At 41.3% G+C, this 23,424-nt stretch overlaps 1 protein-coding gene and 1 long non-coding RNA gene across 3 annotated transcripts in view; one reads left to right on the top strand and one right to left on the bottom strand.

The window, feature by feature from the left end:
• LOC140707986 (uncharacterized) overlaps positions 1-23,424 on the bottom strand; it is a 479,255-nt gene that overhangs the window by 22,658 nt on the left and 433,173 nt on the right. The window lies entirely within an intron of this gene.
• LOC144583049 (epidermal growth factor receptor-like) overlaps positions 1-23,424 on the top strand; it is a 75,161-nt gene that overhangs the window by 21,990 nt on the left and 29,747 nt on the right. For both annotated transcript variants that reach the window (XM_078377461.1, XM_078377462.1), the window contains exons 4-7: positions 1,434-1,589; positions 8,965-9,033; positions 11,369-11,487; positions 22,390-22,531. In XM_078377461.1, coding sequence (XP_078233587.1) covers positions 1,434-1,589; positions 8,965-9,033; positions 11,369-11,487; positions 22,390-22,531 — 486 coding nt within the window. The remainder of the gene's footprint in view (positions 1-1,433; positions 1,590-8,964; positions 9,034-11,368; positions 11,488-22,389; positions 22,532-23,424) is intronic.

Below are 23,424 nucleotides of genomic sequence, written 5' to 3' on the forward strand. Positions count from 1 at the left end.
CCCAATCTCCTGAAAAGGACAAAAAGCTGATCCCACAGCTCCAAAGACTCAACTATCCCACACACTACACCAGAACACAGACAGAGTTCTAACTCCTGTCCTCTGAAGATGCCGGCCACAGAGACTGGCGAAATTTTAGGAAGAAAAACCTCCAGAACACAGCCAAGCACCCCGAAAAACCTACAACAGCCATCAGATCCCGGCCATGAAAGCCTCCGAGAATATGAACTGCAGTCTAGTGAACACTTTTTTGAGAACAAGCCTCATTGAGCATTAAAGCCACTGCCTTGACACATGTGCAGAGTACAGAATATTAAATAAATTAGTACAATGGTGGTATTTTTCATTATTTACTTAGCCTGTTAGGACAAGGTTAAATTAAGGATGTGCATTCAGATTCAGAAATATCTGGAGTTCACTGAATAGTGCCATATTCAGATGGTTTCATATACGTTTGCATCCAAATTTGATAGATCCAAATATCTGAAAGAATAATTCCTAATATTTGGAGTCCCATCTACTCCTATAGACTAGAAAGCAAAAGGCAAAGTTTCTGCTTGCTAGAGAAAGACACAAACGTTGGGCATGATTTCTTGAGAAATTAAATTTAAACAAACTCTGGCACCAAGGATAGAGGGGACAGGGAACTGTGTCTCTTGACTGAGACTGTCAATGGGCAATTGGGGTGAGAGCAGTACATGTAAATGATGTCAGTCTCCTCCACTGACATCTAGAAGCAGGCCCAGACACCAAAACCCAAAGGTAGTTTTTCACATTGGTTCGTTCCAACCGAAAGATGGGCACAGCTGCTTATAAATCTCCAGACTATAATACTGGGACAGGTTGAAGGAAGCAGGAAAACAGTAGGCCAAATATGATATGGACTCATTTCCTAAAGGAAGCCACCGACTTGTGTCTACAAGAGCTGAACAGGGCCATTGAGGTCAGGACTTGTTTGAGATTGCTCATACATAGGACTGTGATAAATCAGAAGTGACCTGACAGGACGTAGTAACAGCAACAACAACACTGAACTTAACTGTTAACCCTTTTCTACTGACTTTCCAAGTAATAGGAAGTAAAAGCTTTTTTTTAAACTAGGAAATTGTTAAATTGAATTGATCTCTGGTTTCTATTTGGGCTTTTTCTTCAGTAGACATATATATAATTCAACTTCACTTTCTACACAAAATGTGTTGTGTAAATGACAAGACTGGTCAAAATTGCATCTAGCCTTACACATTTTTCTATGGCCATTCCCTTAGCATCATTCCTTATCACAGGAGTGTGGTTCACAAAACTCTTACAAAAGCAGAATTTGGCCTCTTGTTTGAAAAGTTTCCCTACTTCTTTATTTTGCTCTCCTTCAATGCTTCTTTTAAAGGACAAACCATTTCATTGCTTGATGTTCTTGTACTACTTTCTTTTGGCAGAAATTCTAAATGGAGGTGTATATATTGGCAAAAACCCTTATCTCTGCAACATGGACAATGTTTTGTGGGACGACATTGTTGATACAACTAATGGCAAAGGTTTTGTGCTGTTTGATCCTGTGGAAAGAAATTTGTCAAGGACTGACAATAAGTCTTGTAAGTATAGTAGAGAAAAATAAAATATTCAAGATGTTTCAACAGTGTTGTTGAAATATTGTCAGCCCATTGGATGATTTCTTAAACTGTAAAATGTATAGTTAAAAGAGAACCAGCATCTGCTGTTCGGCAAACATATGTAACAAATACATGCTTGTTAGGTCTCATTTGCCACCGTCATTGGCCAGAGTGTCTCTCGGCCAAATGACATGGAAAAAAACACCACTCCCATTGCTCAGGCTGTATGGCATTTTCCCTGTTCAATGGCTTCCCATGCCCTTACATATCCAATGCAGACTCCATGTCCTTATCATTAAGGCACTGTCCAGTTTTCCCTAACCATACCTTTAATTCTTCTTTCTTACTCTCTGATTGTTCACTACCTCACTCCTCCATCTCTACAGCACTTACTTCCTCTAAGGGTTCTTCCTGTTATCACAACTCTGCTTTTTCTCCCTTGCTACTTCTTACATACGAAATATCTCTCCGGTTATCTGGATGGGATCATAATTTTGTTTGAACTTAACAAATTAAGGGGAAACTATATGTTATAGAAAACACTTCAGTGTAACCTGAAATTATTTTTTAAATTTTCTTTTTATTATTATTTTTCATAAAATCCATCTATGCTTATTTAACATCGTATCACCTGGGTTCAGCTTATAAGCATTTGTTAAAACAACAATACATATTAAGCTCTTAATCTATGCAACGTGTTTCTAACCATTGATAAAACAAATTCCATGTTTGATAATATTCTGCATCTTCATTTCCTTTGATTTTCAGTGTCAGTCTATCTATTTCAGTGCAGTTTTAATTATTTCTTGTGTTTCTTCATTTTTCCAGTATTGTGCAAATATAATCCTTACAGCTGTTAAAATATGCAATATTAAATATAGATTTTGTTTATCAACACTTTCTGACATTATACCTAATAGAAAGAGTTCTGGATTAAAATCTACATTTTTTGATTATTTTAACAAGCCATATATGTATTATATATTATATCCAAAAACTTTTGCTCATTGAACCATCGTTTCTTTGACCTGATTGTCCTCCATTTTCCAAGCTAAAATAAATTTATATATTTTCCTAATTAATTTATCATCTGATGTTAACATTATTTGGTCAAACGTCTGTTTTTTATAAAAATCACACATTTTAAAAATCCCTTTCATATCTAGATTGTATTTGCATTATGGGACACCACGATGTGTCTAATCCCTGGTCTATAAAGTCTTGTTTTGGTTTTAATCTCCTATCTATATCTAAGATATCTGTATAAGTCAAAATACTTTCAAGATTGGGATGAACAAATGCTTCTATAGGTGAAACCCATCCTGGTATTTTTGTGTACATTTTCATTTTTCCCATATTATATATAAGGAGTTTCTAATATAGTGGTGTGGCGATCTTCCTTTGTTGCCCCTATTTATTTGGTCCTCACAAAGGATCACGTTCTTTCACGCTGCCACCACATATTCTCCTAATACCAATTATGTTATACTTGTGTGCTGCCAACACAAAGGGTTATTGAACTTAAGAATCAGAGGTTTAATTAACAAATATTCTTTTATTGTCAAGTAAATCATAAAGGTAAATAAAGTATGAACTGTATCAGGTTGCTTGTTCAATATCATTTATCTCAATTCCCTCTCCTAACACTCTCAGCTTAAATCTCTAACCCTCTTCTGCTCACTTCTAAACCCTAACTGCCATTCCACCTCTCCAACTGTCTCTAACTGTCCAACTGTCTAACTCTGCCCCTCCTGCCCTATCCTTGGCTCCTCCCCCTTGAGCTTCTGTGATGGACAGGCAGGAATGACATCACCTTTTGGCATTATGCTACAAGTGGTTTTGGAAATACCTATGGGTTTTAGCTTTCTGATAAAAAGGCATGCCACTCTAACTGTAAGTCATGCCCCTCTAATAAATCCATTATTTCAGCCATATTAGGACAGATGATTTGTAATATAAGGTCCAGTCCGGTAAACCAAAGCCTCCTTTTCCCTTGGATTCGTGGATCGTTTTCAGTTTGATTCTGGCTTTCTTTCCTTGCCAAATCAATTTTAATATCGCCTTGTTTAGATCATCAGAGTATTTCTTCTCTATTTTCACTGGCACTGTTTGAAACAGAAAGAGTAGTTTTGGCAAGATGTTCATTTTGATTGTTGCAATTCTTCCTAGTAGTGATAGTTGTAGATTTTTTTCCATTTTTCTAGGTCCATTTTTATTAGGTTAAGTAGTTTTATATAATTATCTTCTTTTATAGTTATCCGTCTGGCAGTTAGATATATTCCAAGGTATTTAACTTTTTAAACTATTTGTAGGTCTGACGTCTCTGAGAGTTGATTTTTTTTTTTTTTGGTTTGGCTGTTACTTTTTTCACTATAACTTTAATTTTTTCTTTGTTTATCTTCAATCCTGCTACTTCTCTGAATTCATCAGTTTTCTCCAATAGTCTCAATGTTGTTTCCAACGGATCTTCCAAAATAAACACCAAGTCATCTGCAAATGCTTGTAATTTGTAACTCTCGTCCTCTATTTTGGTGCCTTTGATTTTTGGATCATTCCTCACATTCCTATTTAATACTTCCAAAGTTGATATGAATAACAATGTAGAGAGCGGACATACCTGTCTAGTGCCTTTTTAATATTAATATTATCCAATGGTCAATTCACCATTTACAATTACTTTAGCTATTTGTTCATTTTAGATTGTCTCAATTACATTGATGAAGTTTTTACCAAAGTCCATCGATTTTATTTGCTATATCATAAATTGCCAATTCGTATTATCAAATGCTTTTTGGGCATCCAGAAAGATTAATGCCATTTGTTCCTCTGTATGCAGCTCATAATATTTTAATATGTCTAAGATTATCCTTAGGTTGTACTTTTTGGTAAAAACCCATTTTGGTCTGAATGGATGAATTCCACTAAAAATTTTTCAATCTTTCTTCTATAATTACTGCAAAGATTTTATAGTCCACATTCAATAATGATATTGGTCTAAAAATTGTTAGATGTGTAAAGTCCATATCTTCTTTTGGTATTAGGGTGATATATACCTCTAGTTTGTTAATAGCTTCTGTTACTTCCATCATTGTTATTTTCTCATTTAGGAGACTTTAAATGTTTTCTGGTACTTTAGGGAGGTTTGCTTTTTTGATGTATTGTTTTTTCAAGGGAAAATTCTGGGGTATCATACTGAATAGCATAATATTCTTTAGTGTTTTCTTATTCTTCTTTCTGATATTGTAAGTCTCCATTTTCATCTTGTAGCTTCCTTATTAGTCTATTTAGTTTTTCTTTTTTCAATCTATAGGATAGCCATCTTCTAGGTTTGTTGGCATTCTCAAAGAATTTTTGTTTAGCCCTTTTAACTTGTTGAGCGAATTCTTCTGATTCTATTAAGTTTAATTTATGTTTTACTATCTCCATCTGGTTTTTAAAGATGTTCTTCTGTGGTTCTTTTTGTAGATCTAACTCCATTTTTTTCATTCTTCCTTCAGTTTTGTAAGTTGTTGGGTTTTTTCTTTATTCCTTTTAGCTATATATGATATGACTAATCCCCTGACATATGCTTTAGCTGTGTCCCAAATCATTTGGAGGGATGTTTCCTCTTTTTTATTTTCCATTTTATTCCATTTCTTTTTTAGTTCTTTCCACAAATTCTTTATCCTTCAATATTCCCTGGTTTAAGGTCCATCTTGTCTTTTCTTTTCTCTCTCCTTTCCACAGCATTTTCATTGGATTATTATCTGCCCAAACATTGATTTCTATTTCTACTTCCTGTATTTCAGTTTTTAATTCTGAAGATAGCCAGATCATATCTATTCTTGACCAGGATTTATGCTTGTTTGAGTATAAGGTAAATTAAAAGCTTTTAGTACAGTGGTGCCTTGCATAGCGAGCGCTCTGTTTAGTGATGAAATTGCTCTGCGATGCATTTTTTGCGATCGCAAAAACAATCACTTTGCGATGTTCCCTATGGGGGAATTTCGCTTTGCGATGATCGGTTCCTTGCTTCAGGAACCGAGCATCGCAAATCGATGATTTTTAACAGCTGATTGGCGGTTTCAAAATGGCCACTGGGTAAACAAAATGGCCGCCCGCTGTTTTCTGGGACGGATTCCTTGCTCTAAAGCTGTTTTGCTGCTGCTTTCCTTTCTCCAGCTGGGGACAGCTTAGAGTTCTTCTTTTCTTTTCTTTTATTCTTTTAATGTGTTATTCTGGCCAGGAGTGTTGATAGAATTAGTAAAAAAAGGAGAAAAATAGTCTCACCCGGTTGATAACACAATGTAAAACATCCAAAACTTAGTGCTTCTCCATCGGCTGATGACTTGAACAAGCTGCAAGCAAGCAGATGGCTTGTTTTTCTCCTGCTGGTTTGAGGAGTTTCCCAAATCAAATGACGACAATTGTCTTTATCTTCGTGATCTATCGGTATCTCTCCCTCACTTGTCACCTCTTCGTGGTGACTTAAGCCCCTTGCATGCCGGAAAAAAGTCTCAGGGAATAGAGCTCTTTCTCTCTGGGACTATATGGTCACGACATTGATCTGGAAGTCCTCTAGTGCAGAGATTGTCAACCCCGGGACTGTGGCCTGGTGTTAGTCTGTGGGCTTGCTGGAAGTGGGCCGAGGACATGGATCACCACCCCAAGTGTTCCCCCAGTGCCCCTTGCAGGAGAGCAGTGCTGCTTCCCTGCAGGGAAGCTGTCATGGGGCAGCCCGCCGAGGAAGCGCTGACAGCCGGCCACTGGGCTTGGCGCCGCCCCACCCAGGGTGAACAGGCAGGCAGGAGCACATGCGCTGTACTGCTACTTCTTGCCCAGCCAACTCTTCCTGGGTGGGAAAGGTGGGCTGGGCCAGGGTGCTGCTGCTCATCCGTGGAACTTCTGTGGTTCCAGGAGAGCGTGTTCCCTGCAGCCAATGCCCCCGAATGCAGCTTGCCCTCTGGGGCCTCCTGTTGAAGTCCTGCTTCCACCCTTGCAGCAGCAGATCCGTCGCTCATGGCAGCCCTGCCCAGCAGCCCTTGCCTCTTCCTTCTCCAACAGGGGAAACTTCCCCTGCCGCTGGAGCCCCGCTTCCCTTGCCAACGCAGCCTCCCGGGCAGGGAGGGGGCTCGTGCCTACCTTGGCCCTGAGATGCAGCCCTTGTGTTTGCTGGAGCAGGAGAAGCCCCACCTTGACCGGGGGGGGGTTCCATTTGAGCGGCTGGCATGAAGGAAGCAGCAGCTCTTTCCAACCCGACCCACCCGGCGAACAGCAGCAGATGCTGCTCCCACCCCGTGGCCCCTGGCACTGCTGGATCTAGAGTCGCTCCGCTACCTTCACACCAGCCGCCCGAATGGACTCCCGGGTCAAGGCAGGGCCGCTCCTGCTCCAGCAACTGCAAGGGCTGCCTCTCAGGGCCAAGGGGGGGCAGGACAACAGTGACAACCTGGAGTCGCGGGCAGCCTGAGGCAGAGGCAGCCCATGGTGCATCTTCCCCAAAGGTGTCCAGAGAGCCTTTGATTGGAGGAACCCCAGGCCAGACCCGGGGGGATGCAGGCTTGCAAGGGAGAGCGGGTGGGCTGTCAGGGCTTCGCAGAGCTCACCTTGCCCCATCACCCTGTGCTTCCGGCCGGTTGCAACAGGGAGGTCACTAGTGGCCCCTTTTCCGGTGCTGCCCGGGGCTACTGCTGCCGCTGGTGCCGCTCCTGCTGCAGGTGTAACAGCGGCTGCTTGTCTTGTCCTCCTCCCCCCTTTGCCTGCCCCCTCTGCCTCCAGTGGGCAGGCATTTCCCTTCCTTCACTGCAGAGAAAGCCCTTTTGTTCGTGCAGGGATTGAAAAGCGGCCATCAAGGCGGGGAGGGGGGGCTGAGGGATGGGACTTCCCAACAAGCCCGGATTTAAAGAGACTGCAGCTTTCTTCCACCTTGTGCCTTCTCCGCGTTCCTCGGGTTCAGCAACCCACACATGGAGAAGGGGGAGCAAAGCGTCCAGCCACAACCCTCCACTTGAGCAGGCAGGGAGCAGGGTTAAAGGCACTCACCCCACAGTCACACCACTACTCAGACCATGGGGTGCCTGTCTCCGTAATCCCTCTGGTTCCCTATCCATTTTGCCTCCTTGCAGTGGGTAGCTTGAATATGGCAAGCAGCAGCAACTGACTGCTGACAGACACCAATCTCTCGACTCTCAGGATTGCGCAGTTTGGACTGCTGTTGGTGCCCACCCCCCAACTGATCTGCGCATGGAGCTTGCACCCTCCAAATGCTCCGCGGACCTAAAAAGGTTGAAGACCTCTGCTCTAGTGGAACCTGAAATTATGTTAGTGTTCCAAAGTTGTGATTTCCACAGATCTTCATGACTGAGTGACAGTGATTGCAAAGGAAGCCTGCGTTATCTCCTGATAGACTAGTCATGAAACTAGTTTGCAAACTACAGGGCGTTGACAATCAAGAGCTTTTCAGCACGTCATGCACTATCTGTAATATATAGCTAACAGAACAACCCATGGTTTTCCAAGGTAGAATGACATGGGAAACCCAATGTGGCTCAGTCTCCATTCTTTGCTTATTAAAAGGATTAGGGGGCATATGAGCCACAAACCTTGCCACTGTGCATGCTCACCATGCTTGCCAAAACATACATTTAAGAGGATAGTATCCAAACATCCACACACACACATATGAGACTAATATTCTAATCTAATGTGTTACCTTTTCCTGTTATAAACAAATAACCCAAAATAGACATCCGGCTCTGCAGCCAGATACCCAAACCACTGAGCTATCCAGCCAGTTTTTTATAATAGGAGAAGGCAAAACAATAATAAAAAATTACAATTCTCCATTATATGTATCTGAATCCAGTCTTCTTGTATTTTTGACTGTGCCTGAAAGAACACAGGTTATTTTAAATAGCACAATAGCAGCAATGAAATTAGTGTTCTTTGTAGCTGTTTTTAGAAATACATTTAAAATGGGCTTCTTGTATTTCTTTGGAGAAAAAACATGCAAAAAATTAGCATATTTTCATTAGGAAAAAAGCAGATTTCATTCATATTTTGGGTTGATACTTGTAGACACTCTTAAGAATTTATTTACAATTTGGGGAGGAATATACATTTTAACTCCTATTCTATGTTATTTAACAATGATCTAGAACAGAATTGCATACGGTGATATCAGTGTTTGGTTGCAGCATGTTGGTGATGATATTGTCCTTTAGATCCACTCAGACATTTGAAACACTTACCCAATAGTGCTTATCCAATAATCTACTTTATGTTCAGCCTAAAAACATCATGAAATAATTTACGGTATGTTCATGGAAACACGTTGTAAATGAGTTTTTCTCTTATTGTTATTCTTATTCTTTTCTAGGCCCCGTGTGCCATCCCAATTGCACAAGAGGGCACTGCTGGGCTCCTGGCCTAGAGAACTGCCAAACAAGTGAGTACAGTATATAAACTGATTTCCCTTAAAAATATATGTATGAAATACAGTTGTCACAATTATGTGAGCATAAATTGTATCAATGGCATCATCCTGTGACTTTACACTTTAATTGAATTTAACTGAAAGCTAAATCCATTTTGATTTGGGGAGGTCTTGGGATCTTGAAGATGCTTTAATATCAGAAAATTGCTGTTGGATCGCTGGCAGCCGTCCCGATCCTGGTGACAAGATTCTACTAAGAAAAGCTCCCCAGACCACAGAAACTCCCAAAGGCTTCCCCAGCCAAAAGGAATTCCTAGGGAGCCTCAAAACCTCAAGGGAACAGGAATAGAATGTTAAATTAAATTAAATTAAATTAAATTGTAACATCACAGACTGATGTTCTCTTTACCATTAATGCCCCCAACAGGATTTCAGCCAATTAATAATATTACAATAACCCTGCATAGTATTTCAGAATATGGTAATCTGTTCTCTTATATCATATTGACTAGTGGACCAAACATATATCTTATCAGGAATGATAGGTTTCTAACCATAGAAATACTGAGCTCAACAAAAGAGATGGATGGATGGATGGATGGATGGATGGATGGATGGATGGATGGATGGATGGATGGATGGATGGATGGATGGATGGATGGATGGATGGATGGATGGATGGATGGATGCACTTCAGTTCCAATCAGTAGGGGTAAGTATAATACTTGACTCTCCCTTAACTGAGGTTAAGAAATCAGTTGTGGATTATAAATCCCTTTCTTGCAGCCCCGTCTTCCCATATTAAATGCCTAAGTGTACATCATCGCTTACATTGGCCACAGTTAAAACATTCCTATTTAGGTGGGATTTGAAGCAAATTGTGCTTTCAGATCTATTACCTATAGTAAACTATAGTTAGGTTGCCATATTCAGGTGGCCAAAACTGGAATTTAGACACGCCGTTTAGACCATCAGCTTGCTGGGATTCCAAGCTTTCGTTAAAAAAAAAAAAGACAACAGCAAGTCTCTTGACTTTGTAGAAGGCAAAATAAATACTCACTATTTTGGCTAACTGTTTTGTGAGAAATCCTCATGTACATGTCACAACTATATGGCTTAACCTTAGCTGATTGGCAGACAGTTGAAATCTGTTCTGCAACACGACATGCAGCCCAAACGAACATAAAAAGGAGAGAAAACATTAGAATAGATGCTGCTTGTTAGATTATGGGAGCTGTAGCCCAGTGGTTCTTAACCTAGGTGTTTTTGGACTGCAACTCCCAGAAGCCTTCACCACCAGCTGTGCTGGCTGGGGTTTCTGGGAGTTGCAGTTCAAAAACACCTGAGTAACCAAGGTTAAGAACCACTGCTGTAGCCCATAAAAGGAACATTTGCAACTGCTGATGTTATGCATCTTCCTTGCCTGATGAGAGTATGCGTTACATAGGTAGACTTACGTAATGATGAAAAGTGGAATATGGGAAAGATGGGCAAGCTAGGATATTTCTAGTTGCAGTAAGGTGTTCAGTCTATATTCGTGAAGGAAATAACATCTTGTTTTCCCCATGTTTGCTCTCACTTCCCCCTGCAAATTTCCCTGTAAATCAGATGACAGTGTATCATTTGTGTGTGATTCCTCTCGTGGATTTATAGAGGCTATTGTTTGCCATCCATAAAAACTGTTGACAAAAATCTCATGAGAGAAGCTCCTATGTGCACCAAAATGTAAATATTTCTTTATGTATATGCAGCATCTCCCTACTTTTCATAAAAACAACATTATAAGATGGATCTTTTCTGAGAGGTACTGCTAGGCCCAAGAGCACCAAGTATACTTTGTGACTGAACAAGGATTTGAACTTGGATCTCTTAGTTCTAAGTCGAGTCCTTTAACCATTCCACTATACAGGCTTTCTCAGATCAGTGATTACTAAGGGAACTATATTGAAACACAGTAGTAGAAAATCAGTGAACAAGTAATGCATCCAATTTATAAAATATGTGTGCTATGCAAATAGGTTGTTTGATTTGTGTGATATGCAAATAGGTTGTGCAGATTTGGAGATATTATCACAGATATTATCACAGTGCATCCTATTTACCTTAGTTTTCTACCTAAATCTCTTTGAAACCTACATTTCACTAGATAATCTTGTGTTCAAATAGTGCTCTGCAAAAACAAAAACATCTTTTGTTAAAAAAATGCTGATGATTGGTATGTTGTACATGTACTCACCTTACAAGATGCTGAGAAAGACCTATTTCATCACTGCCATTCCTATATGCATCCTTTGTTGTAACAATGATTGTTTGTTTTCTTGCTTATTCATTTATTTTGTCTTTTCAGTAACAAAGATTGACTGTGCAGCGCAGTGTTCAGGCCGGTGTAGAGGGACATTGCCATGTGATTGCTGCCATGCTCAGTGTGCAGCAGGATGTACTGGCCCTAGAGATAGTGACTGCTTGGTAAGGCCAAAGAAACATTCATAGCGTTCTCTCAGAACTATACAGCTGATTTTTTTAAAAAAAAAGCAGTTAAGCTGCAATGGATAGGTTTTGAATGGCTTGTTGCACTGCATCTATTGCAAAAAAAAAAAAACCTCGAAGAGAAATGCTACATTTTGATACAGATTTAATCTTCAGTTAAATCAGATAAATACTTTAAAATTGCCAAATATCCATCAAGATCTATTCTTCTATTTTTCCTTGTTAGCCAGCTCAATTTATTCTTGTTTGGGATAGCCAGACAAGATTTATGTTTTTGCAAATCCCTTGAACTGGCATATAATATTTATTGACTACCTTTTTCAAAAAAAGAAAGTGTTCTTCTGATTACCATTAAAAGCCAAGCTAAACTACTTTGTTCCTCATTTACATAATTTTCCTGCATAATCATTTCTGTTAACCAAAAGATTCACTGTTCGATAATCAATGTGTGGGCGTGGATCCAGACTTAGAATCATACTTTGGGTAGACCTGTTGAAATCAATGGGACTTCTAGAGGGAAGATTTCTATTACATTTCACATTTTCTCTGAAGCCTACATTTGAACCCATAAACTAGTCCAAACATGTTTATGAGTAATCTGTCCTTTCTCACCAGATTATTCATAAACATGTTCAAACTCACTCAGCCATGAGCTCAAACATAGGTTGCTGGAAAAAAATATGACATGTCATAGAATTCCTTCCCCTAGATAACTATATCTAACCATAGACCCTGATGTTGGGAAAGTGTGTAGGCAAGAGGAGAAGGGGGCGACAGAGGATGAGATGGTTGGACAGTGTCATTGAAGCAACCAACATGAATTTGACGAAACTCTGGGAGGCAGTGGAAGACAGGAAGGCCTGGCGTGGTCTGGTCCATGGGGTCACGGAGAGTCGGATACGACTTAATGACTAAACAACTACAGATAATTATAGCTTGATTAAGGTTGCAGTCTTAACAAGCCAAGATGGCTGCAGGCTGGCTGAGCTGACACTAAACCAACTGAAGTTCTGCTGAATTCAACCTGTTCCCCCAAGATAGACTTGTTCCAAATTACTTATGAGTTCCTTGGCCGCTGCCTGACTTTGTATTGAGATTTTGGGTGTAAGTCTGGGCTGAGAAGGTTCTTCGTATTGACCTCTGTGAATGCATACAAATGGGTTTATTCTGCGTAGGATGTTTGGAAGATTCTAGAGCTTAGGAAAAAAACAATTTAGTTCCCCCCCCCCCAGGGCGCAAGCTCCACCTCCTCAACCTTCCTTTCAGTTCCTTGTTTTCCACCATTAGGATAGGATGTGAAGAACAGCAGAGCGATTAAGGAAAGTGCTATTGCCTTTTTTGTATTCTTATTCTGATTTCTATTCAATATTGTTGTTTTTTCTAGTGACAGAAAAACCCTTAATTTCTTTCACTGCCTTTTCGCAATTTTTTTCCTTGTCCCCCTTGAATTCCCTTGTTTTTAATGGCCCCTCGGGGTTTCAAAAAGTCCTTCGTTTGTTCTCAAAAAATTTCTTTAACAGATGGACACGATTTGTGCTTGTTTTGCCTTGGAAAATCCCATCAACCCCAGTCGTGCTCCGCGTGTCGAAGCCTCTCTAAGCAAGCTATTAAGCGTCGACTACAATGTGTAAGGTCCTTTCTCTATGAAAAGACCCTTAATCCCACCGTGAAAGGGCAGCTTGTTCCTTCTCCCCCTCCACGATTGGAGTTTGCGAAGCCTGCCCCCAGCCCGGCTGCACAATCTTTGTCCAGCATGACCTCTCTACTTACCAAGTCTAAGAATTCTCAAAAACAAGCCAAACCAGCCTCTTCTAATGCTCCTGCAAAGCCAGCCAAGTCTGCAAAAAAGATAAAGACAAGGATAAGAAACAAAACACTATTGTTACATCGGCTATTACTCTGCTCCCTCCAGGTCTAATGCATTTGGAGGAATCTTCAAGAGACGATCTCCAGCTCTCTGATAGAGAGGAACATGTCATTCCTCCAGCTCAAACACCTTGTGCCTTGCTCAGTTTCTCTTCATGTTCTGGCCATGGTGAGGCTGATGCACTGTCCAGACCGGCTTAGCCCATTTTAGCCCTTGATCCTCAGCGCGGGCAGATACGGATGCTGAATCTGAGCAGGAGTCTGCTGTATGCACTCCAAGAAAGAGAACAGAGAAGTGAAAGCATACTTCTCCATACCAACCATGGGGCCATGAGGGCCAATAGTACCATCCCAAGGGGCCGCCGCAATACGGCTATCATTATGATTGGTACCAGCCATACCCGTACCATGGCTACGCATACCAAGAGGAACACAGGGGATTTAATTATCCACCACCACCTTGGTACCCTTCAATGCCACCTCCACCGGAAGCCCTTGCTCAACACTGAGGGGATGTCCCTACCTCCCCAGAAAGAGCCATCATGAAAGATAACTATGGTACTGGACCTCATGGTTCCAGCTAAATGCCTCAAGCACAGCATACGTCATTCCTCAGTGGATATGACCACGATCTGCTCTGGCTCCCAGGGCCCTGATACTGAGCCTTTTTCGGCATCCACACATTCGGATATCAAACACCATCCCAAGGTTCGTGCGAAAGGTTTCCACTGCTCACCTTTGAGGGACTCTGTTTCTTCCAATATGGACAGCTCATCCTCCTTGGGGGCATCTGACACTCAACACCCCCCAGAGGATATCACTGACAGTCAACCTGTTTCATCCTTGGATGACTACACGTCCTACGCCCAACGTATACTGCGTATGGCAAGGACTTTAAAATTCGATGCTCAGTTATCAGCACAGCATGAAAAGGATCTAGTCTTCCATGACATGGACCAAGACAAGTCACCTCCACCCAGCCTGAGCCTCATCCCGGCACTCCTGAGACTCGTTAAGGAGTTGTGGGATAAACCGCCCTCTACAAGTGTCACGAAAAATCGAACACCATTATAAGATGCATGGGATGGACGTGGACTTTCTAGTCAAACATCCGATCCCCAACTCCATTGTGGTTGAGGCCACTCAATATACCGTATTTTTCGCTCCATAAGACGCACCTTTCCATAAGACGCATCAATTTTTTAGGAGAAGAAAACAGGAAAATCTAATCTGTTTTCTTCGCTCCATAAGACGCACAGACTTTCCACCCCCCTGTTTTGTGGGAAAAAAGTGCGTCTTATGGTGTGAAAAATACGGTAAGTCCCGCAGCAGGTCCTTTATGACTCCCTTTACTTTCTTTACTTTCTAGCAGCGCTGATGATCCTAATTTCTAACTACCAGGTAGTGATGGGTGCCTATCAGAAACAACTGTTGGAAAAGGTTCTCCCCACTCTGCAAGCCCTACCAGATCCATAAAAGGCTGAAACTCTGAATGTCTATACAGAGGCCAATACGCTTGCCAAGCAAAAGAGGGTCACAGTGAAACATGCTGCCAACACTGCTTCTAAAGCCATGGTAGTTTCGGTAGCTGTTAAGTGGCATGCTTGGCTCAGGCCGGCTAACATTATGGATGATACTAAGAATAAGATTGAAGACCTGCCCTTCGATACCGTGGAGCTGTTTAATTCAAAAAGGATGATATCATGGAAACCATCCACAAGATGAGAAAGACGGCCAAGTCGTAATACCTTACCAGCTGTATAAGTACCAGAAGCCTTCTTACAAGAGGCCTGCATACCAACAACAGTACCAGTATCAGCCCTTTCAGTACACTAAGCAGCAGCCATCCGAGCGGGCTTATCAGCTGCCACAAGCCAACACCCTGCAATTTAAGCCGCAACAGTTCCAAGGCTCCAGACAACCCTTTCGCAAGTCCCTATGTATGGATAGGTCGTTCTAATTTTTTCAATAGCCCCACAAGACTCTCTCCATTCCTCCCAGAGTGGAGGAGGGTTACGAGTGACAGGTGGGTTCTGGCTATCATCCAAAACAGCTACTTGATAGAATTCTCAAAAATTCCTCCATCGAATTCCATCAGGCCCACCCCTTTCTTGATACCTTTGCAAGGAGGAAATGTCTTCCCTCCTCAGAAAGGGGGCTCTAGTCAGGGTTCCACCTTCTGACTTGGATGAAGGATTATTCTCTAGATACTTCGCAGTCCCTAAAAAGGATGGGGGCATCCGACCCATCATGGACCTCAGAGACCTTAATTAATATGTACTTTATAAAAAGGTCCACATGCTGACGCTTGGCTCCATTCTCCCTCTTCTATTCCAGGGGAATTGGTTTGTTTCCATCAAGCTCAAAGATGCTTATTTTCATATATCAATCCATTCATCTCATCAGAAGTTCCTCAGATTCAGCTTCGAGGATGCCAATTTGCCACTCTCCCCTTCGGGCTTTCAACAGCCCCCAGAACATTTACAAAATGTACGGCTCCCGTGGTGGCATACCTCTGCATCAAGGGGGGTGGTGAAGCTCTTCCCATATATCAACAACTGCCTCCTGGTGGTCCAATCCTACCACGGCACCATTACAGCCACCCAAACCACACTCGACACATTGGACAAACTCGGCCTGAATATCAATCAGGAAAAGTCCCACCTGGAGCCTTCCCAACTTGTCGATTACATCGGGGCGCAATTGGACGCACTGCAAGCAAAAGCTTTCCTACCCCTCCACAGAATCCTAAAGATCCAAAAGGCGGTGCAACGGTTCCAGCCTCACAAGCTCATAACTGCCCATGATGTACAGCACCTTCTTGGTCTCATGTCATCCACGACGTCAGTGGTCCTCCATGCCAGACTCAAGTTGAGGACGCTTCAATCCTGGTTCCTATCTCAATTCAACCCCTTGACGGACAGCCCATTGAAGAAGCTGAGGGTTCTGCCATTCCTGCAGACCAACTAGTCTGGTGGACTTCCGTCCACAATCTATCAGTGGGCAGACCATTTAAGCCACTTTGCCTCTCGATACCGATAACAACAGATGCCAGCCTCTCGGGATGGGGGGCTCATTGTCAAAAACTCAGGATACATGGATTATGGTCAAAGAGAGACAAAACGCTCCACATAAATCAACTGGAAATGCTGGCTATCATGAAGGCCTTTCAAGCCTTCCTCCCACGTATTGAGGGAAGAGCCATTCAGCTCGTAACGGACAACATGACGTCTATGCATTATGTAAACAGGTAGGGAGGAACTCGCCTCCTACCCCTTCTTCATCTAACCATAAAGTTTTGGAAATGGTGCCGCATTCATCACATTTTCCCTCAAGCAATCCACATCTCATCAGACGACAACTACCTTGCAAATCGCCTCAGCAGATTACCCACCCACATGCATGAATGGTCCTTAAGCGAGACGGTCTTTCAAGACATATGCCTCAGATGGGGCCAACCAACGCATCCCATCACAATACCAAGTGCCTCAGATACACTTGAGGGCTGGCATGAACACAGCATCCCTAGGGGACGCATTTATGATACCTTGGTCCAGAGAACTTACTTACCTGTTTCTTCCAATACCCATGCTCCTAAAGACAGTCATCAGAATAATTCAGTACCGCACGGATGCCAGACTTATTGCCCCATGGTGGCCACGGCAACCATGCTTTGCCTACCTCAAGGAGATAACGACGAAAATGTTTCACTTACCTTCCATACCAACTTTCCTCTCCCAGAACGATGGGTCCATTCTCCATCTGGACATCCAATCCCTCTGCTGATGGTGTGGAGGATATCCCCAAGTTCCGGGCAGTTCTAGATTGTGCTCGGAAACCGTCCACTTCCCGACTCTATCAGAACAAATGGAAATCCTTCATCAAATTCACTCAATTCAAGGGACTTACACCGGTCCCAACCTCCCTTAAAACTATACTTACCTTTATTCTAGGCCTATTTCGTCTGGGTCTTGCACACTCTACAATCAAAGTATATGTATCAGCTGTGATAGCCCACCAACTGACCAGCTCCCGGTCTATCAAACTTTTGTCCCATCCCACTGTCAAAAGATTCCTCAAGGGCCTGCAAAATATCAGGCCCCCAACACAGTGGATTGTGCCACAGTGGTCTCTTCAAGTGGTCTTGGAAGCACTTACCAATCCACCATTCGAACCCATGGCCACCTGTAACAAGAAACTACTCTCCATCAAAACCTCCTTTCTTGTCACAATCACCTCCATGAGAAGAGCTAGCGAACTGGCCACTCTAAGAGCGGACCCTCCATATTTACAAATCCATCCTGATAAAGTTACCTTATACCTGGACATCTCCTTCCTACCTAAGGTGATGTTGGACTTTCATTTAAACCAGTCTATTACACTCGTTACATTATTTCCATCTCCTTCACACGTTGGATGTAAGGAGAGGTCTCGCTTTCTACCTGGATAGGACAAGGCACTTCAGAAACTCTCCTCGTCTATTCTTATGCTATTATGGCCCCAACAAGGGTGCTTATGCCTCCACTCTGATGTTGTTGAGATGGATAGTGCAGACAATTCAGTTGGCGTACCAACTTGCGGGCAAGCCAATACCGGACCATTTGAAGGCACACTCTACAAGAGTAGTCTCAAGATCGACTGCTCTTCATCGGGGCATACAGCTCCAGAACATCTGTAGAGCAGCTACTTGGTCTTACCCTCTGACATTCGTGAAGCACTACCACCTCAATGTCAGAGCCAAGAGTGATGCTGCATTTGGAAGGGCAATACTGCCATCTTTACTACCATGACGGCCCTCCATCCAGTGAATAAGCTTGCTATTAACCCATTTGTGTGCATTCACAGAGGCCACTACAAAGAAAGTTAGGTTACCTACCTATAACCATGGTTCTTCTAGTGGACCTCTGTGAATTCACACATCCCTCCCTTCCTCCCCTCTGTCTGTCATGTTGCCTTTATCGGTACCTACTCTTGGTAACGGTGAACTTAGGGAACTGAAAGAAAGGTTGAGGAGGCGGAGCTTGTGCCCTGGGGGGAACTAAATTGTTTCTTTTTCCTAAGCTCTAGAATCTTCTGAATGTCCTGTGCAGGCACAGAATAAACCCATTTCTGTGAATTCACAAAGGGTCCACTAGAACCATGGTTACAGGTAGGTAACCTAACTGTTTAAATTTGGCATAACTCAGGTCTCTTTCTCCAACTTTTCTTTTGCTCTTCTGCTACTGATCTCAGTCAGCACAGCAGTTATGCCAGCAGATTGATTTCTGCTAGCAAATCTTAGTTCAATGGAAGTGATATAGCTAGCAGCTTGAAAGTACCCATGTTTTCCCAAAAATAAGACAGGGTCTTCTATTAATTTTTGCTCCAGAAAATGCAGTAGGGCTTATTTTCAGGGTATGTTTATTTTTTTCATGTAAAACAATCTACATTTATTCAAATACAGTCATGTCATCTTCTGGTTGGAGGGTGGGGTTTCACTTAAGTAGGGCTTATTTTGGGGGTAGGGCTTATATGACGAGCATCCTGAAAAATCATACTAGGGCTTATTTTCAAGTTAGATCTTATTTTCGGGGAAACAATGTACTTTTCTTAAAAGAACAAGCAAATGAGATACTACAGTGATTTTTGAAGAGATCTTTAAAATAGCCAATTATTGTGTAGCAAAGGTATGAAGACACAAACATGTGTCAGGACATTAATAAGTTACATTAAGTATTACAAAGGGATAGGGGAGCTAAACACACAGCTGCCATTTTTTTCCTCCTGACTGAAAATGTAATGAAGTATTGATCTTGGCAAGGAGACCCTGTTTTGAATATTTTTTTAATGGGTATAAAGGACTGGTAATTGAAATTGAAATTCTTCAAGCACATGAACTAAGGATTGCAAGATTAGGATCAAACCTCATCTCAGCATTAACATTTTTCACCTGTAAAATACCAATAACCTGTCTGGGGGCAGTATCAACCCCCTTTTTTCACCACTTGGGACCTCCATATAACACTGCTTGTTCCTCCTCCTCAGTTTTCAAAACCAGAGTTTATCAGATGGCCTACCTTCAAGAGAGGAGAGAAATAGCTTTTAAAGGAAGAATCATACCCTTTGGAGATACCAGGAGTGTGAGTCTCCATTTCTGGCATGCAGGCCACAGGTTGCACAGTTCCCCTGCCCTAGCTGAATGCTATGCCTCCAACCATGTTTGCACATGAAGCATAATCTAAATTTGTCATAACGGGGACTGTTAATCACAAACAGCACATTTAAATTGTTTATAGGGACATGCCATACAGTACATGGAAGTCCCCATAAGATGGCACCAACATTATTATAAGGTACCTGTAGATTATATTATACTGAAAAAGAAGTATTAAAATGTTGAATTAGTGAAACTTTACTCCAGAGCTGACATAAATTAAGATCATAACTTTGCCTTTTGCTGTATTTTTCCTTAGATTAAAGAAATTAAAAAAATACAAACAATAAAACTAAAAAAAATAAATAGCTAAATGATCCCACTGTAGTATTGTTGAGAAGCAGATTCATTCAGGCATCAGTAAGATAATAAATACAATTCACTTGGTAAAACTAGTTGTGATAAAGGGACAGCAGTATTAGTAGATGTGAGCAATAACAACCTTGGAAGCAGAAATGTAAATAGGGAAAAATGGTTTGACAGAATTAATGCCAGAAGTAATAAAAAAGAAATGAAAATGAAAAAAGGCCATGTCAAAGAATTACTCAAGAACATCTGAAACAAAATTGTAGGAGCCAAAAAAAGTGTTTGAAACAACTTAAAGAAAAGGACACCTAACGAAGATCTGAGTCTCTTATAATGTGCATAAGATCAAGGATGCAACAAGTATACTGAAAATTACAGCTGATGGATACTCAACACAAGTATAATATCAGGGTGTGTAATTAGTATATTAAAAAGATGATTGAAGATAACATATCAACACAGTTTATTATACAGTGGTGCCTCACTTAACAGGTGCTCCGTTTAGTGCCGAAACCGCATAGCGATTAACTTTTTGCAATCACAAAAGCGATCGGATTGCGATGTTTTCTATGGGTTTTTTTTTTTTGCTTTGCTATGATCGGTTCCCTGTTTCGCTTACCGATCATCGCAAAGAGATGATTTTGTAACAGCTGGTCAGCAGTTCCAAAATGGCCGCCCACTGTGTTTTCGCGTCGATTCCTTGCTTTAGAGGCAGTGAAAATGGCCGCCGTATGGAGGATCTTCGCTTTAAGGTCAGTTTTTTGCCCATAGGAACGCATTAAACAGGTTTTAATGTGGTTCTGTGGGCTTTTTAAAATCGCATAGCAACGGAATTGCTTAGCAGCGATTTTTGCTGCACAGATTAACGTCGCTATGCGAGGCACCACTGTACCATATATTGATAATTGATAATTATCTGCTATCAAGTTGATTCTGACTTCCAGGGTTCCTTCGGAGTAAAGGGCTCAGAAGTAGTTTAATTTCCTAAAGCTATATATACTGGCTCTTCTCCTGTGAGGCCCAGTGGAGAATCAAAATTCCAACCCTTGGTATTTCAACTCAAAGAGCTGTCCAACGAGATGTTAATAGCGACTGAAAGTACAGAAATTTGAATTATAGTGTCACTAGCAAAAACATCCAGTGCTTCTGCATTCAATGATGATTTCACAATTATTTAAAGTGGTAGAAGAAGACAACTTTAGTAAACCATTCCATTAAATTTATAGAACAAGAATTCCCAAAATTTGGCTGAGACTTGCTTTTGTTATCTTACCCACAAAGGAAAATGCTAAAGCTTGCAGTAACCACAGAAAAATGTGTATTTGTGGTTTTGCTTTGCAATCTGCAGTTTGAAAACATCTTTAGAGAAGTCTTTAATGGCTGAAATCCTGTTGCACAGCTCTGTGTACACAGGAAGGATGATGTCAGGGCAATTTTGGGAGGCACATGACAAATGCACAATGCAACAAAATCATGCATACCTGAATACCCCAAAATTGCCCCAAAAGCCTTTAATCTGCAGCAGTTTGCTGCTGTGCATGAAGAGATGTGCAGCAGGATTTCAGCCAATGATTCAAATGACAGTATTATTATAAATGGAGAAGTTATCAATAGCATCTGTTTTGTGAACAATACAACACTACTAGCTGACAATACATTATTTGTGAATAAATCAGTGAGCAAAATCCAGAAATTGTTGTTAGAATACCAAGTTCATGATAATTCATAAAAAAGAAGCAATCAAATAAACATAAAGACCCCAAATGAAGGTGTGGAACATGTTGACAAATACAAGTACCTTGAAAAGCAGTCAAGAGAACTGTAGAGTCATCACCATGCAAGAAAGGAATAGACCAAGGTAAAGAATGCAATATGCAACAGAAGCTTGAAATCGGCTGTGAGAGTGTGCATTATACTGTTATACATATTCTCACTTATATAGACTAGCATAGAATTGTAGACTTTAATACAGTATATTATTTTTTAAAGTGGATGTATTTGAAATGTGGATTTATTGTAGGATACTAAAAATTTCCTGGGTTGTGAAAGGATTACCAGCAGAGAAATTCTAGGATAAATAAATGAAGACCAAGAAATCATAAAAGCAATTAAATGTAGAAAGATAGGATGTTTTAGTTGTGTAATAAGAAACTAATAGTATAGATTTTTACAACTAATACTTCAGGGTAAAATAGATGGAGGAAGAAAGAGAAGAAGCTGTTGGCTGAAGAACCCTTGAGACTGGTTTAAATATAACACAACAACATTATTAGAAGTGCTGCACCCAAAGTCAAAATAGTCATCAGGAAGTCCAGCCTTCTGTAGCAAGTAGGTGATGAACTGTAAGATGTTATGAAGTTGTTAGACAGTATTGAATGTGCTATTCTGCCAGAGTAGTACATGCTTTCCAAAACATACTTCCTTAATTGGCTAAGATCTGTAACTGCTACTTCTTATTGTATTAAAACATAGATTGTTCTTTGCAGCCTTGGCATTGTTTCTTTCTTTATTAACAGGCTTGTCGCAGGTTTCGGGATGACGCAACTTGCAAAGAGTCTTGCCCAGCTTTACTTGTGTATAATCCTTTCACTTATCAGTTAGAAGAGAATCCAGATGGAAAATACAGCTTTGGAGCAACATGTGTAAAAAAGTGTCCACGTAAGTCTGCATTAATTGGGGGGGAAATAGTTTGCCTTGGGGAAAGAGTCAGCTTCCTTTCGCTTTATATTTGGGAAATCGAAATTCATTCCTGGTTTGCTTCTAATAGAGAAGTCTCCAGCTGTTCATGCTCTAGAACAGTCATCCCCAAGCAGGATGCTGTGAGAAAAAAAAATTAAGTAATGACTCTTTGAGGACCCAAAATGACCCCTATAGACAAGACTTGTGTGTCTGAACCATTCATTAGTCCAATCTTGGCTGCTGTAGTCATAAGGTTGAATGAGTAATTTTCTTGAATCTTTCCATCTGGTCTGAGTGGGTCATGAAATTATACATAGCCAAATTAGTGGGCTTGGACTCCGTTGCATCTCCTAGGCTTCCCTTCTTTCAGTATTACTCTAATTTACTGGGAAGAAAAAGGAAGTATGCTTCAGTTATCAAATATTTTGATTTGGAAGGAAACACTGATATTCTGCTTTTACATTAAGAGTGCAATCCTAATTACCGAAGATAGAGGAGGACCAGCTGAGCTGAGACAAGGGCAGCTGAGTCTGTGCTAAACCCAAATCCCTTCCCACCTGAGGATGTTGGAAATACAACATACAAGGGGTACACTTGCCATGGCCTCTGTGCTAGCATTAACAGCTGATTAGGTTTGGATCTGGCAGTAATTCACCTCTTCTACCCTTTCCCCTGCGCACACTCCTTTGGTCACTTTGGTGAACTAGCAGGCACAGCAGATGGGCATGTAGATCTGTGATCTCCCTGCAGAAGGGGCCAGCAGAACAGAATTTCTGGTGCCAGAAAAGGCTTTCCCTATTCTGAACTCCATTCAGCCAGTTGATCTTTCAGTTTGGAATGCATGCTTTTGTTGTTGTTGTTGTTTAATCGTA

Source organism: Pogona vitticeps, chromosome 6 (genome assembly GCF_051106095.1).
Source record: "Pogona vitticeps strain Pit_001003342236 chromosome 6, PviZW2.1, whole genome shotgun sequence".
NCBI lineage: Eukaryota > Metazoa > Chordata > Lepidosauria > Squamata > Agamidae > Pogona > Pogona vitticeps.